This window comes from Myotis daubentonii, chromosome 21, assembly GCF_963259705.1.
Source record: "Myotis daubentonii chromosome 21, mMyoDau2.1, whole genome shotgun sequence".
NCBI classification, from domain to species: Eukaryota; Metazoa; Chordata; class Mammalia; order Chiroptera; family Vespertilionidae; genus Myotis; species Myotis daubentonii.
This window is the reverse complement of record NC_081860.1, coordinates 14,978,684-14,995,851: the sequence shown is the minus strand read 5'-3', so window position 1 is coordinate 14,995,851 and position 17,168 is coordinate 14,978,684. Positions and strand designations below refer to the sequence as shown.

Below are 17,168 nucleotides of genomic sequence, written 5' to 3'. Positions count from 1 at the left end.
CACAGGCCGGGGTTGTGGGCTCAATCCCGTGTGGGGCACGCAGATGGCAGCCAATCAATGATTCTATCTCATCGCTGATGTTTCTACCTCTTTCTCCCGCTTCCTTCCTCTCTGAAATCAATTTAAAAAAATATTTTAGGCCAAAGCCGGTTTGGCTCAGCGGATAGAGCGTCGGCCTGCGGACTGAAAGGTCCCGGGTTCGATTCCGGCCAAGGGCATGTACCTGGGTTGCAGGCACTTCCCCAGTGGGGGGTGTGCAGGAGGCGGCTGATCGATGTTTCTCTCTCATCGGTGTTTCTAACTCTCTGTCTCTCTCCCTTCCTCTCTGTAAAAAACCAATAAAATATATATTAAAAAAAAAAAAAAAAAATATTTTAAAACACACACACACATGCACGCACACACACACACACCAACATTAAAAACAGGCAGTAGGCCAGATTTGGCCTGTGTCCGTCTGATAGTCTGAGGATATAGTTTATCCTAATGTAGACAAAACTACAGAGACAGAAAGTAGAATAGTGGCTGCCCGTGGTAAGGTGGGCAATGGGGTGAGGGCTATGGGAGAAACTGCATGGACAGTGGCACAAGGGAACTTTCTAGAGTGACAGAAACACTCTCTTGGTTGTGCTGTTACATACATGGATACATTTGAAAAATGAGTCAAACTCTATCTACTTATAATGGGTATATAAATACTATCTCAATAAACATGATTTACTTTTCAAAGGTACTCCTTCAAGCTGACAGTACTGATGATGTGAAAAGCACTGCCTTTGGAGTCAGCATAATCGGAGTTCCAATTTTGGGATCACAGTTTAATAGCTTAGTTTAATGTGACCGCTGCCTAATCACTTTTGGGTCTATTCCCTCATCCTAAACTGATTCATCCTATCTAATAAAATCCTATCTAATAAAAGAGAAAAATGGTAATTGGCGTATGACGATACCCTTTTCATTGGCTAATCAGGGCTATATGCAAATTAACTGCCAACTATGATTGGCAGTTAACTGCCAACTATGATTGGCAGTTAACTGCCAACAAGATGGCGGTTAATTTGCATATGTAGGCACAATGCAGGGAGGCGAAAGGGAAAGCAGGAAGAAGCCCCCTGCCACTGACAGTGATCGGAAACCCAGGGGGGAGCTAAGAGCTGGGGAGCAGGGCAAAGGCGGCCCTGGGGCCGCCTTTGCCCTGCCCCCCAGCCATGATCAGAGAATCAGGCGCCTTTGCCGCCCTGGCCAGTGATAGCAGGAAGTAGGGGTGGAGCCAGCGATGGGAGCTGGACACGGTTGAAGCTGGCAGTCCCAGGAGCTAGGGGTCCCTTGCCTGGGCCTAAAGCGAAGCCCACGATCGCGGGGCCGCTGCAGCTGCGGGTCCCCGCTGTCCAAGCCGGACGCCTCAGCCAGAGGCGTTAGGCCTGGGCAGGGGCGGAGCCTGCAACTGCAGGGAGCTGGGGGTCCCCTGCCCAGGCCTGACACCTCTGCCAGAGGCCTCAGGCCTGGTCAAGGGGCCGATCCGGTGATTGGTGATCGGAGGGTGATGAGGGTCAACTCCTCTGGCCGAGGCATCAGGCCTGGGCGGGGGGCTAAGCCGGGGATTGGGGGGATATGATGGTCCCCTTGCCCAGGCCTGAAGCCTGGGTCAGAGGCGTCAGGCTTGGGCGGGGGGTGGAGCAAGCGATCAGAGGGAGATGGGGGGTCCCCTGCCCAGGCATGATTCCTGGGCCAGAGGCCTCAGGCCTGGGCGGGGGCCAGAGCCAGTGATCGGGGGGAGATGGGGGTCCCCTGTCCAAGCCTGACACCTCTGGCAGAGGCGTCAGGCCTGGGCAAGGGGCCGATCAGGTGATCAGAGGGTGATGGGGGTCTACGCCTCTGGCTGAGGCATCAGGCCTGGGCAAGGGGCAGAGCCAGCAATCGGAGGGGTCTGGGGGTCCCCTCCCCAGGCCTGATGCCTGGGCCAGAGGCATCAGGCCTGGGCTGGGGGCAGAACCAGTGATGGGGGGAAATGAGGGTCCCCTGCCCAGGCCTGACGCCTCTGTCAGAGGAGTCAGGCCTGGGCAAGGGGCCGATCCTGCGATTGGAGGGTGATGGGGGTCAACGCCTGAGGGCTCCCAGTATGTGAGAGGGGGCAGGCTGGGCTGAGGGACACTCCCCACCCCCACACACACACCCAGTGCACGAATTTCGTGCACCGGGCCCCTAGTAATTAAATAAGAAATGTAGGTAAGGCATAAAGTATAACATCTGGCACCGAAGGGGCACACTCCCCTGATTTGAGTAAAGCCATTTAAAAACAACAATAACTTAAGAAAATGAGTAAAGCTGAGACAACTACACTACACTACCTTCCTTTGTACTCTTTTGAAATAGTCTGACATTCTGTGCTCACTGTTTATCGTGGTTTCGCCTGACTTCAAGCACAGCATCCAATGTCAGTTCCTGTGATTTCACAGTAACTTGGGCACGTGCAGGAGGCAATCAATGGGTGTGTCTCTCTCATCTCTCTTATCTCTCTCCCTCCCTCATTCCCACTTTCTAAAAATCAATGGAAAAAATAACCCGTGTGAGGATTAACAACAACCACCAAAGCTATCTTGAAGGGGGAAGTGAGTGATTTGTTCATGTCTCTGAATTGTACTAACACTACATTAACCCCCAGTCCAGTTCTATCTTAAGCAAGTTTGAGAAATGCAGTAAAAAATCTTTATCTATCACTTTTCAAAACTAATGTAAAATAAGGAAGAAAAGCCGGAACTGTCCAAATAACTATTACAAATGTTGAAAACAATCAATTTCTTAAACACTATAAATGCATAGAGTTCTACCCAACCAAGCCACTCTGCAGGTTCCACTCAAATCAAGTGACTGAGAAAGTAAAAGCTGTTTCTATTAACATTCAGTTCAGCTACCACCTTAAAAAATTACATTTGATTAAGACTAGATTATCAGAAGGATCCCTCACGACAGAAGTATCTAACTAAACTCCTATACTCAGAAGCATCAGAACTTTTTAAAATACAATTTTTTAAAAATATATTTTATTGATTTTTTACAGAGAGGAAGGGAGAGGGAGAGAGAGTTAGAAACATCGATGAGAGAGAAGCATCTATCAGCTGCCTCCTGCACACTCCCTACTGGGGATGTGTCCACAACCAAGGTACATGCCCTGGATCGGAATCGAACCTGGGACCCTTCAGTCCGCAGGCCGACGCTCTATCCACTGAGCCAAACCGGTCAGGGCTAAAATACATTTTTAAGTCATACAAAATGTAGCAAAAGTATTAGGCACCTACTTGATGTTAGGCACACAATTTCACTTATCCCTAAAAAATACTGAAAGCATGCCAATACACCTTCCACAGTAGGAAACCCAAGCTTCAAAGAATGTCTTCTTCTCCACTGTGCTACCTCCCCATTTCACAACAGGGAAGTAGGCAGAGTGTGAATAAATTAATCGTTGCACCAAAAAAAAAAAGGAGTACATTTCTAAATCAGAACTACTTTTGGAAATCCACAGTGCACTATTTAAGCCTCACTTCTTTTCAAGAATTAACAGATTAAAAAGAAAAATTAGAAACTCTTTTAAACTCCTGTCATGGGCGGTTGCTCAATGGTTAGAGCCTCAGCCGGAGGACAAAGGGACTCAAGTTTGATTCCTGGTCCAGGGCACGTACTTCAGTTGCAGGCTCGATCCCGTTAGGGAGCGTGCGGGAGGCAACCATCATGGATGTGCCTCTCTCATATCTCTCTCTCATATCTCTGTCATCTCCCCCCCCCCACTTTCTCTGAAAAAGTCAATGGAAAAAAAATATCCTTGGGTGAAGATTTAAAAATAAATAAATCCCATCAGAGATCTAGTGGTTCTATGGGCCCAACCACCACTGAATACAAAGCACTTCAGCCAATTCAAACACATACCGAACACCTGCACTTGCTTTAAGACGCCTCCCTGGCAAAGAGGGTATAAAGTGAATTCAGGCGCATCCCAAGCCCCCAGGAGTCAAGCTAGGGGGGGAGTCCATCTACGCTACGTATACATAGCTAGCAGCAGTCAGGCCAATAAATGATGTGTGAGGAACCCTAAAACAAAAGTCCGTCCAACAGGCTATCACAGCTGAGAAGGAAAGCAACTGGCCTACTTGTCACATTATGTTGTAATCGTGTTTGTTTGCATTTTGTTCCTCCCTGACAACCTCCTGCCCCACAGTCCCCCGACACATGCACGCACTCCAAAACTACACCTTGTCGTGGTTTATTGTTGTAGTTTAAAAGTACAATGCTTATTTTTTGTTTATATGCACTGTACTTGATATAAGCATTTAAGAAAATGCCAAAACCGGTTTGGCTCAGTGGATGGAGCGTCGGTCTGCAGACTGAAAGGTCCCGGGTTCGATTCCGGTCAAGGGCATGTACCTTGGTTGCGGGCATATCCCCAGTAGGAGATGTGCAGGAGGCAGCTGATCGATGTTTCTCTCTCATCGATGTTTCTAACTCTCTATCTCTCTCCCTTCCTCTCTGTAAAAAATCAATAAAATATATATTTAAAAAAAAAAAAAAGGAAAAAAGCACAACGCTGCCGCACCATGAGGGCATTTTTCTTTAGCCTCGTCAGGTGAAGAAAGTTGATTTCTTAAAGCAAAATGAGGCAAACCAACCAGAAAAACCCAGAACACTTCTCTAAGTTACTCGCTTGGCATGAGAAATCAATCAAAGCAAATTGACAGCGCACACAACTATTTCTCCAAGATTTTCTTTTTAACTTAGCAGATGGCAAAGGGGTGCCACAACTGATATTAACAACATCCTGGTCATTTTGTCTCACTAAGAATTTGAACATTTAAACCAGTTCCAACTAGAGGATTTAAACAGATTACCGCATGATAAGCTAAATGAACCAAATCCAGTAGAATCATGCACCCAAAATTTGACAACAAGGCCAGGACTTAAAGCAGTCTGCAAATCCCTAAGAGACCAGGAAGGAATACACAAGAACTGCAACAGTGACTTATCTCAACCAACCAAAAATCATCTTTCCAAAACAGCAGCATCTGTCCTGATCTGGACAACCCAATGTTTTAGAAAAATGGAGTAAGCTGCAGCTTCTGAAAATAAAGGGGAATTAGAAAAAAAAAGGGGGGGGGGGACACATTGCTTTTCCTTTAGTTCTTTATGCTTGAGGCAATAAACTCTCAAAGTAACTTCACTGAGTGTAAAAGCTGAGAATGAACCCCAGGAATACAATCCAGCTTTCACTGTGAATCCTAACCTCACAGTAAGGTAAATGTGATGGAATCATTTTGCTCTAAGAACTACTTACTTAAAAAAAAAAAAAAAAAAAAAAAAAAAAAAACCAACACAAAAACTAAAAATTAAACAGCCCTAGCCGGTTTGGCTCACTGGATAGAGCATCGGCCTGCGGACTGAAGGGTCCCGGGTTCCATTCCGGTCAAGGGCACATGCCCGGGTTGCGGGCTCCATCCCCAGTAGGGGGCGTGCAGGAGGCAGCCGATCCATGATTCCCTCTCATCATTGATGTTTCTATCTCTCCATTCCTCTCCGAAATCAATAAAAATATATTTTAAACACACACACAACAAATCTGTTTCTCTTCTTTTATAAAAATATCTTGAGGGTTTTCCCCAAACTTTTAAAACTCTTCACATACTGATTGGTTGGCTTCGGGAAGAAAAAGTGTCCGAAATCTATGTTTACAAATAATAAAAGTTCTGGTTGGTCCCAAAGGAAGGCTGCACTGGAAGTCGTACCGAGTTGAGCCGAAGGCACTGCCCGGTCCCGGCGCGGGTCCCCTCCCGCGCCCGGCTCCGACCCGCACCGGTCCCCGGCCGCGCCCCCGGGAGCAGGCGCCCAAAGCGCCCCCCGAAGGCGGGCGCGGCCCGGCGTGTTTACCGTCCGCGTCCGCCCCGCGGAACAGCTCCCTCGCGTCCCGGGCACTTGGGAGCGGACTCGGTCGGCCGAGAGGGACCCACGGAGCAGCCGAGGTTCCCCGCCCCATTCGGAGCCCACGGGGGAAGCCCGGGGCTAGGGGTCCGGGCCTCAGAGGATGAAGGGGCAGCCATCGCGCGGAAGGCGGCCGCGCCCCCCACCCCGGGAGCTGGGCCGCCCCGAGGTTGGGCTGCGACCCGAGCAGACAATGCGGGAGGTCGGACGCGGAGGGGGGCGGGGGCCGCGGAGCCGGGAGGGGGGCGCTCCGCCGCCGCCCATTCATCCCCGCCCGCGCGCCCCCTCCCCGTCCCCGCGGCCCTGCTCCCCTCCCCCTCCCGAGCCCAACAGCAGCCGCAGGGGAGGGGCCCGCGCTCCGGGCCGACCCCTCCTCAAATCACAAAACTTCCCCCAACTCCAACTAAGTTGCGCTCTCACCGTGCGGCACCGGGGGCTCCCCCACGGACCGAGTCGGGGCAGCTCGGCACCTTGGCCGCGGAGAGAAACAATGGGCGGCCTCTCCCCCGACGGACGGCTGGAGGCGGCGGCGGCGGCGGAGGCGCGGAGCGAGAAAGGCGCTCTCGGCGGAGAGTCTCCGCGGCTGCTTGGTCCGCGCTGGCCCTGCGCACAGCCCCAGTCCGCCGGCGCATGCGCTCCCAGGCGCTCCGAGCGGGGCGGGCTCTCCCGGGAGGGCAGTGAGGCCTACGGGGAGCCAAGGGTTGAGAGCTGGGATTGCATAGCAAGGCTGTCCGTCAAGCTCCATAGGACCAATAGGAAGACGCCTGGGCGGTGCGCTCAGGTTGCTAAGGAAAGCTGAAGTTGCAAGCCGCTTCAGCGCCGCGCCTAAGTCATCGGAGTGGGGTGGCTGCTGGATGCTGCTCAGGAAAATGCCCACCCACCCTCTCCTCTCCGTCGTAACTCCGGAAACCGCACTTCCTCTGGGTGCTGGTGCTTACCTGAGCTGTGGCACTCCCCACACATACTGAAATGATTTACTTTTCTATTTCCCTCCACTTAAAATTAGGAGGGGTTTAGTCTTCTCTGTGTCCAGTGCCTAGGAGAGTTATTGCTAGGTATTCAACAAGGGTTTTGGATGGATGGGTGGGTGGGTGGGTGGGTGGGTGGGTGGATGGATGGGTGGGTGGGTGGGTGGATGGATGGGTGGGTGGGTGGGTGGATGGATGGATGGATGGATGGATGATGGATGGATGGATGGATGGATGGATGGATGGATGGATGGATGGATAGGGTATATGGCCGCATCAGGATTGTGACAATGTGTTCCAGGAACTTTGAGCTACTCAGTGAGACAAAATCATAGTCTTTGAGTTGCAAAGGACCTCAGAAATCATGTGGTGGGCATTTGATACACAAAATGTGGTCTGTTAGTGCAGGAAGAAACTTACTCGTTGTTGTTTTTTAACATATTTTATTTATTTTTTACAGAGAGGAAGGGAGAGGGATAGTTAGAAACATCAATGACAGAGAAACATGGATCAGCTGCCTCCTGCATGCCCCCTACTAGGGATCCAGCTGGCAACCAGGGCATGTGCCCTGGATCAGAATTGAAGCCGGGACCCTTCAGTCAGCAGTCCGAAGCTCCACTGAGCCAAACCAGCTAGGGGGGAACTTACTGTTTTTATAGTTGTGTGTTTATATTAATGCAGATGGGAAATGGGCAGGGGAAATGTCTGTCACATCACACCATCATTTCATTGACTTCATTTCTTAGATCAAATAGGAAGTTATAAAAAGTGAGTCTACTTAAGGAAAAATATTTTTTAAAAAGTGATTGAACGTCGTCGACCTGTGTGGGGCATGCAGGAGGCAGCCCATCCATGATTCTCTCTCATCATTGATGTTTCTATCTCTCCCTCTCCCTTCCTCTCTGAAATCAATAAAAATCTATTTTTTTAAAAAATTTATCCTTGCCCTAACCGGTTTGGCTCAGTGGATAGAGCATCGGCCCGCGGACTGAAGGGTCCCAGGTTTGATTCCGGTCAAGGGCATGTACCTTGGTTGCGGGCACATCCCCAGTGGGGGGGGGGGGGGGGTGCAGGAGGCAGCTGATCAATGTTTCTCTCTCATTGATGTTTCTAACTCTCTGTAAAAAGTCAATAAAATATATTTTTTTAAAAAATTTATCCTTATTGTTGAAAATATTATAGATGTCTCCTTTTTTGACATTGACTCCCTCCACCCTGGGTGGGTATAACCCTCCCTTTCCCCCCAGGCCTTCACCACACTTTTTTCTGTGCCCATTGGTTCTTTGGTTAATCTCTCCCCACCTACCCACCCACGCCAGCCCGCCTAATCTCTTTTGTAAAGCATTAGAACAAATTTTTCCCAGGGCTCTTCTTTCACAGCAGTGGACATTTTATTGCTTTTAAGATACAAACAGTACCCTGGCGTTGCTTTGAGGGAATTTCTACTTGTAGCCCCTGGCCTGGGATGCAGCCAAATCCACCAAGACCTCAGTTCCAATTTCATGGCTTCAGCGCATGATCACACCTGAGGCAACCAATTGTCTTATCTACAGGCAACAATGATTAGTTCAGGGTTGGGCATCTGACCTCAAACAGCTCAGTCAGGGGCGACAGGAGTCCATTCTACTCTGTTGAAACTATCAAGGTAGCTGACTTCTTTTCAACTGGGACGGGGAAGGCTGTGCTTCTCGGCCATCTTGCTACCATGAGCAAAGAATCTCTTTGACTGGAGCCAACACCTTGGAAAGGTTGAGAGAGAAAGAAAAACAGTGTTTGGTGACATTGATTGAACTGCTGAATTGAAGAACACATAGACTTTGCCACCGTGTAAGCGAATACAGCCAGAGTGGAAGTGTCTGTCACTTGTATCCACAAGGGTTCTCATTGACACACACCCCATGAGCTGATGATGCCTGCCCAGCTTCTCAATTCACTTAGCAAACACCTATTGAGAGTTTACTGCGTTCCTTAGGATTGGTCCTGGCATTAGAGACAAAGAGCAAGGTACAGTAGGTCTTGGAGGACAATCCATCCGGTGAGGAAGAGTGGGGTCGTGTAGGAGACTGGGGTGTGCATGGGCACCCGTAGCAGAGGACCATCCCAGAACAAGGAAGAGCAAATGCAGAGGTGGGCTATATCAGAGACACAACACACAGGAGAAAGTGGAGAGGAACAGGTAGCAGGTACAACTGAGAGGAAGCAAGGCAAAGCCAGGTTTCGCTGCCTTGCTAAGGAGTATAGTGTTCATTCTGAAAGGCCAAGAGGAGCCCTCAAAAGGCTTCAGCAGTCTGTTGGGGACAGATGTTCAGCTGCGATCACCCTAGCATCGTGTACTGCGGTGGGATGTAAGTGGGGGGTGAGGGTGAGGGTGCAGACAGAGGAATAGCTGTGAGAAACCTAGCTCCAGGTAGGAGCTTCGTTTTCACTTGTTGAGTGGCAGAGGGAAACTTTCTTCCTCAATGCCAAGCTCAATGCTGTCCAATAGAAGTATATGGTAAATATACATGATTTAAAACTTTCTAGTAAACGCCTGGCCAGTGTGCCTAAGTGGTTAGAGCGTCAGTCAGCGCACCAAGGGTCTCAGGTCTGATTCCCCGTCAAGGGCATGTACCTAGGTTGCAGGTTCAGTCCCTGGCCATTCGGGATGTGTGCGTACATGCGTGTGGGAGGCAACCAATCAATGTGACCCATCCATGTTTCTCTCTCCCCCTCCAAAAGATGTGGCAGCTACCTAGCCTCCTGCCCTCATGTGGTTCCCCAGCCTTTAATGAATATATGCCAGATGTACCACCTAGTGATAGAACACTGTTTAATTTCTGAAACCCTTGCTCTTCTCCATGATGATCCTTTGCAGGAATAAGTTTGCTTAAAGGCTGCTCATGGGATCAAATTAAGCTTCTAAAGTCATTATATTTCCAGTGGTGGAAAAGTGAGGGGCTGCTGGGTTGATGGAAGGAAGGGAATCACAAAAGCCTCAGGATTAAGGAACCACCCTGACCTCAAAAATATTGCCATATTTCTTAGTCGGGAGTCAAGGGGATTTAATTTTAGGATGCAAGAGAGTCCAGAGATTTCCTTCCAGTAACTGCAAAAAGACAAAAACCAATACATCGGTCACTTATGGGGGTAGCGTTAATTTTCTTAGGTTTCGTTTGTGTTTACTTTAAGCGTAGGTTCTAGTGGAGAACATGGGGGCTGTGATTCTGATTCCAGAGAGGTTTATGGGCTGGCTCGAGAACTGCACATTTCATCTGATTGCTTTTCTCTTTATGCCCAGCCTTTTCCAGTTTATTCAGCTGCTCTCATAATTATCCCCAATTATTTATAATAGTAGGTTTCTGAAGCTAGAGTTAGAGAAACACCATGTTTTTTGGGCCCTAAACACTATTTAATGGAAATGACTCCAACAACTCATGTGAGCCCCAAACTCAGGTTTTCTTGGGCAGATTTTTAAAACCTTTTGGTTTCATCTCTAATGTAATATTTTCCCCAAAAAGTACATGGAGTTTGCAATAGTAAAGAACAGAAGTCCGTATGTGCACATAACGGTTTCCAAAAACTACAGTTTCAGCACAGCTTAAAATAGCGTTTTGGTTTTTTCAATGAACATAGCACTTGTAATTTTTTTGGAGGGGGCAGGAATTGGGGGGTCTTACAATATATAAATTCCCAGATACCAAAGTGCTTCAGGAAAGAGCTGGTCAATTAAAATATAATTGAGTGAGACTCTTGGGGTTTTTTTTCCCTACTTTTTATTATCCAATGTACAATTCATATGCAAACTTCACCATTTGTCCCAGTAAGGATCTTTAGAACTATGCCTACTTTTCCCCTAGAGCAGCGGTTCTCAACCTGTGGGTAGAGAACCCTTTGGGGGTTGAACGACCCTTTCACAGGGGTCACCTAAGACCATCGGAAAACACATATGTAATTACATATTGTTTTTGTGATGAATCACTATGCTTTAATGATTTTCAATTTGTAACAATGAAATTGGGGGTCACCACAACATGAGGAACGGTATTAAAGGGTCGCGGAATTAGGAAGGTTGAGAACCGCCCTAGAGGATGTTAACAAGGCTCATGCATTGCATTGATTGGTTGCCTCCTGCACAAGCTCCAACCAGGGCCTGGGGCCGGGGAGGAGCCTGCAAACAAGGCCCAGGTAAGAAATGCTTTCTATCACTGTGCATAGTATCCTTATATATTAAAGCTCTGAGAAGTACTGCTTTGTTTAATTCCATACTTCTCAAACTTTTTTGATCATGAAACCGGTTTCTCGGAAAGCACATTAGTATCTCACTGCGGAAAACGGAAGCACCGTGGCCAGGAGCAGGTGGGAGGATGCTGGAGAGGCAGAATCTGCAGATGCTCATCTCTACCACCCTCCCTCGCAAGTTCATTCTTTTTCCTATGTTCCGTCCCTCAATCAAGGTTACCGCCTGCGCTGAAACCTGTAACTCACCTCTGGCATGTTCCTAGGCCTTGCCCCGAACACCCAGACAGATGCCAGGGCCTTGACTCTCTAGCTTCACATGGCACAACATGCCCGCTGGCTTCTTCTTGCCTGCCCTTGTTGATACCTTACCTCTACCCAGAACATCCTCCCATTGCCCCTCTTCCTGGCTAAGTGGGCAACTCCTAAAAGCCAGCTCACGAACACCACCGCCAGGAAGCTCCCAGCCTGGGAGGAGGAGTCAGGCTAGTCATCAACTTCTAGGCAGATAGTTCTGGGTCTCACTTTTCTTTTTCCACACCCAAGGATATTTTTTCCACTGATTTTTTAGAGAGAGTGGAGGAAATGTGGGGAGTCGGGAGAGGGAGAGAGAGAGAGAGAGAGAGAGAGATCAGAAACATCGACTGGTTGCCTCCCACATGCACCCAGACCAGGGCCAGGGATCAAGCATGCAACCCTGCAACGGAGGTATGTGCCCTTGACCTGAATGGAACCTGTGACCCTTCAGTCTGAGGACTGACAACTAACCACTGAGCCACATTGGCCAGGGCCTGGGTCTCGCTTTTATTTGAGAGTTGCTCTCACAGTCAAATATAAACCTTGGAAGATGCAGGTAAAAGCTGGCCCTGCGCCTCGTCCTCCCTCCCCTCCAGCCACACAGTCATGTCCCCTCACACAAAGCAAGTGCTTTGAAAATGCCAAAACTGCCTAAGTCCGAAATGTAGAAACCTATTCGTCCACAACTCAGGCATCAAGACACGTTTTTAAAATTTCACATCTGTGCCTCTCCATTGGTGAGACTTCACCGAAGCTTATGAAAGAACTATTTAATTCTGTTTGCTTTCCCCCTTCTGGCTTCAGTTTGATGGTTCGCTGTCAGTTTGATTAGCTCTGTTAATGCACTTAAATCTTGACCTGCAGACCCCAGTGGGTGTATAATTCCCGGCTGAGCTGTGGCCCGAGCCGCACACGGAAAGGCCTTGGCCTCAGCATACATTAGGAACAAAGCTTGCGACACAAGACACTTGCACTGGGGTAATTTTAGCTGGTCTTTTACAGTGGCTAGCGGCAGGTCTATTTGCAAATCTGCTTTACCTCTCTTCGTTTTTCTCTCTGGATCTTCATCTCTCTCTTTTCATTTTAAGTACAACACACTCCCTCCTGGTTTTCTATAAGTATTCAGCGACAGAAAGACAGCAGCTGTATAAATCACTCTCTCTCTCTCCCCCTCTCTCTCTCTCCCTCTCTCTCTCTCTCTCACACACACACACACACACACTCTCACACACTCACAGGAGACTGATTTGAAAAGTAAGCCCAGGCCTGTCTCCCTTCTGCAGGGTTGCCAAGTCAGAGAGGAGCCTTCAAAATAGCTTTTGTGTGGGGACCTTGGCTTGTCTGTGCTGACAGTTACACATTCCAACTTGTCATTTGTCTCGGACTTACTTTCCCAAATGCTCCCAGCGAGCTATGCCACTTATCACCTGCTTAGTATGTGACACTTTATCTGCCAAGACAAATGACACGTTCGAAAAGCCTTCTGGTGAGCGAGGGCAATACAGGATTGCAACACACAAAGTTTGGGCATTTTCTTTTAATCCGCTTTTCAAGTCTGCTTTCCAGATCTTGCCTGTTGCTGGGGTTAGTGGGATTTTTATTATAGGCGGGCGTGCTGTACTTAGGTTAGAGACAGAGCCTCAGGTAAATGGATCTTTTTTTCTTTTTTTGGTTAATCCTCACCCAAGGACATTTCTCCATTGAATTTTAGAGACAGTGGAAGGGCGGGGGAGAGACAGAGAGTCTCTTGAAGTGAGAGAGACACATTGATTGGTTGCCTCCCACAAGCCCTAACCCGGGGCAGGGATTGAGCCTGCAACCAAGGTCCATGCCCTTGACGGGAATTGAACCCTGGACCTTTCTGTCAGTGGGCCAACACTCTATCCACTGAGCCAAACCGGCTGGAGCCAGATGAATGGCTCTTGATTGGTAGCACAAACTGCCCTTGAAACTCCAAAACCCTGACAGTAAATTTGATCAAAAGAAGTGTCAGTGATTAAAAACAAATGTTTTGGAGCTACCAAAAAACTGAGGTCATCAGATGTTCAGGGCACTTCTGTGGACTTTTCACAATCGTAATATCTTTTTAATTAAATGAACGACATGCTTTTGAAAGTGAGAGGCTGGCAGCTTCGGTCAGGGCCAGAAATAGAAGGCAAGCGCTGGGGCGCCTTCACAGCGAGACTTTATAGTCCTGAACTGCTTCTGCTAAGAAATTTCAGGGCTGGGTTACAGCCCTCATGCTCGCTCATGCCCAAGAGGCCTCTGGGAATCAGTGTTTCAGAGGGAAAATCACCCTCTCCACATTAGGTAAAAACCTCAAACCTCCCGTGTGCATTGTGACAGCCGTAGATTTGGCTCTCCAGTGAAAAGAGAGCCAAATGATTGAGTTATAGCGTCAATATTTCTGTTCAGCCCTAGCTGGTTAGCTCAGTGTTAGAGTGTCAGCTTGTGGACTGAAGGGTCACAGGCTCAATTCCGGTCAAGGGCACACATACCTCGGTGGCAGGTTGGATCCCCAGCTCTGGTCAGGGTACATACAGGAGGCAATCGATGGATGTATCTCTCCCACATCCATGTTTCTCTCTCTGCCTCTCCCTCTCCCTTCTGCTCTCTCTAAAAAAATCAATGGAAAAATATCCTCCCGTGAGGATTGACAACAACAATTCTATTCAGTTCCAATCTCCCCCACCCCCAACAAACAGAACCTAAATCCCATCCAACATGAGGTCTTTAACAATTTTAATTTTTTTAAATATATTTTATTGATTTTTTACAGAGAGGAAGGGAGAGAGATAGAGAGTTAGAAACATCGATGAGAGAGAAACATCGATCAGCCACCTCCTGCACATCTCCTACTGGGGATGTGCCCGCAACCAAGGTACATGCCCTTGACCGGAATCGAACCTGGGACTTTTCAGTCCACAGGCCGACGCTCTATCCACTGAGCCAAACCGGCTTCGGCAACAATTTTAATTTTTGAAGGAGTAACTTTCTCTTTTCCATGGCAGGTGGGTTAGGCAGTGTCTTGAGTTCGTATAAACAAGTCCATCTGCCGACGTAAATTTTCATGGCCATTTAAAAAAGCAAATCTGATCATGCTACCCTCCTACTGAGACTGATTCAAAGACCCTGTACATTTCATGTTAGAGCCCCAATTGCATAGTTTAGTTCCCTCTGACCTCTGAGCAACCTCTACTCTGGTTCCCTCGCCTCAATAGTCCCTCTGGTCCTGCTGGTCCAAACCAATGGTGTCATTACACCCTGCGCCTGTCCATGGGCTGAGCCCATCCCCATCTTCCCTGTTTGCTTGGTCTACTCCTGCTTGCCTTCAGACTCTCAATGCCCCCACTTCCCATCATGCCTCACTTCCCAGCACACACACCCCTGGACAATTTCCCAGGCATCCCATTTAGATACTCTTCCTGGGACATGCACAGCACTCTATTTTGCCCTTATAGATCTTCCAACAATAGACCTAATAATCTATTTCCCTCTCTAAGCTGAGACCCACAACTCAGTGATTTATTCCCCAGCTCCTGGTTCAGCCCCTAACACAGAAAACGTGTTATCCTTTTTACCACATAAAAGAAGAATGGAATTACCCATCCTGTATCTGGAACACTAAGTCCTATGTTAGGAAGAAGAGAAAGTGCTCTGGCTCTCAGCAGAACTTGGTAATAGAGAAAGAAGTACAGGTCAGTCCAGGAAATTGGGTGTCCCAGATATAAGTAACTATGAGCCAGGCACTGTCCTGCACACTTTATTTTTAAAAAAATATATATACTTTTTTATTTCAGAGAGGAAGGGAGAGGGGGAGAGAGAGAGAAACATCAATGATGAGAGAGAATCATTGATCAGCTGCCTCCTGCACGCCCCACACTGAGGATCAAGCCTGAAACCTGGGCATGTGCCCTGACTGGGAATGGAACCATGACCTCCTGGTTCATAGGTCAATGCTCAACCACTGAGCCACGCTGGCCAGGCGGAAATACATATTTTTTTCTTTTTTTTTTTCCTTTGGTGTCACTAGTGGGATTCAAACCCCACATAGAAAATACATATTACTGAGACCTACAGAAGCCTAGGTCTGTCTGTGGTATAAGGTGATCCTGACATCCTCTGACCCTCCCGCCCAGAATTTACTCATAAAATTCAGATTCAGACATGCTAAACCTGGACCAAGGACAAACTTGTGACAAACCTTCATTTTGCTTACGTCTCTACAAACCCGTGTCACTGGTTTTAGTATAGGCTGCTGTCATTGTAATGACATTTTATTTTTGGCTAGATCATATTGGCAGATAGTATACAATAATATAAATAAACCTACGCTTCATTTTGGATGATTATACACACTTTCATGGAGGGCCTGGGTGCAGTGAAGAGAGTTAGGTAGACACACTTTTACCTGCGTGACTGTAGGACTCTCTCCTGCCATAGAGACACCAATAATGTTTAGTCAGCAACCACAGTTACTGTGACCTGGCCAGCTCACCCCTCTCAGGCTCAGGAGAACGGCCCTTTCTGTCCAGGGCAGACCATGCCAGTCCTCTGGAGTTTGTGAAACCAGCTGTACCTTGGCAAGCCCTGGCCTAGGATTAGCTTGGCCCACGGTTCTTCAGAGATTTCTCTGACTCACACAACTTTGGGGCCCACTCCGAGCACCAAGCCCCAGCCCTGCCCTCTTTTGCTTTTTCTCTGTGCTGATTCACACTGGGTTGGGATTTTATTGTCAGAGGTCATAATTGTGCATGGGTGGAACTTGGATTTTAAAGATGACAGGAGGCCAAGTCTAGGGCTCTGCTAGCTTTCTTATTTGCTGTGTCATTTTTTAAAATAGATTTTAAACTTTATTTAAATATATATTTTTATAGATTTCAGAGAGAGAGAGGAAGGGAGAGGGATAGATAGAAACATCAATGATGAGAGAGAGAATCATGGATCAGCTGCCTCCTGCGCGCCCCACACTGGGGATTGAGTCCTCAACCCAGGATGTGCCCTAACCGGGAATAGAACCATGACCTCCTGGTTCATAGGTCAATTCTCAACCACTGAGTTGCGCTGGCGGGGTTGAACTGTTCCTTTTTAAAAAAACATAGATACCATCCAAAAAATTCCTGATATCCTTGTTGTTGTTTTTTTGTTGGTTTTTTTTTTTTTTTTTTTTTTTTGTGAAACCTCATCTGAGGATATTTTTTCCATTGCTTTCAGAGAGAGTAGAAGGGAGGGAGAGACGAGGAGAGAGAAACATCAATGTGAGAGACATAGAGACTGAGTTCTACACTGATGTGATTCAAGTCCCTCCATAGGCACCTCTAGGACCCTTCACAATAACTGTGTCCCTTCAGAGTGATGTCCACATTTGCTGGAATGTCGACAAGTCTGATTGCTGGGAATGGTCTTCAGCCTCACAGTAGATGTGCCCCCCCTCCCCCCCAAAAAAGAGCCACTTATTTATTTATTTATTTTTAAAACCCTCATTTCAGGAGTGAGGATTTATTTCCCCATTGATTTTTAGAGAAAGTGGAAGAGGTGGGGAGGAGAAACATTGATGTCAGAGAGACACACGGATTGGTTGTTTCCTGTTCAAGTCCTGACTAGGGACCGGGGATCGAACCTGCAACCAAGGTACATGCCCTTGACTGGAAATCGAGCCCATGACCCTTTGGTCTTCAGGTCGGCGCTCTAACCACTGAGCGAACAGGCAGGGCCACTTTTTTTTTT

At 47.9% G+C, this 17,168-nt stretch overlaps 1 protein-coding gene across 11 annotated transcripts in view; it reads right to left on the bottom strand.

The window, feature by feature from the left end:
- Window positions 1-6,737, bottom strand: part of AKAP13 (A-kinase anchoring protein 13) — a 195,271-nt gene extending 188,534 nt beyond the window's left edge. For all 11 annotated transcript variants that reach the window (XM_059678194.1, XM_059678195.1, XM_059678200.1 and 8 more), the window contains exon 1: window positions 6,382-6,737. In XM_059678194.1, the coding sequence (XP_059534177.1) occupies window positions 6,382-6,706 (325 nt within the window). In that variant the 5' untranslated portion in view covers window positions 6,707-6,737. The remainder of the gene's footprint in view (window positions 1-6,381) is intronic.
- Between the last annotated feature and the right edge of the window lie 10,431 nt (window positions 6,738-17,168).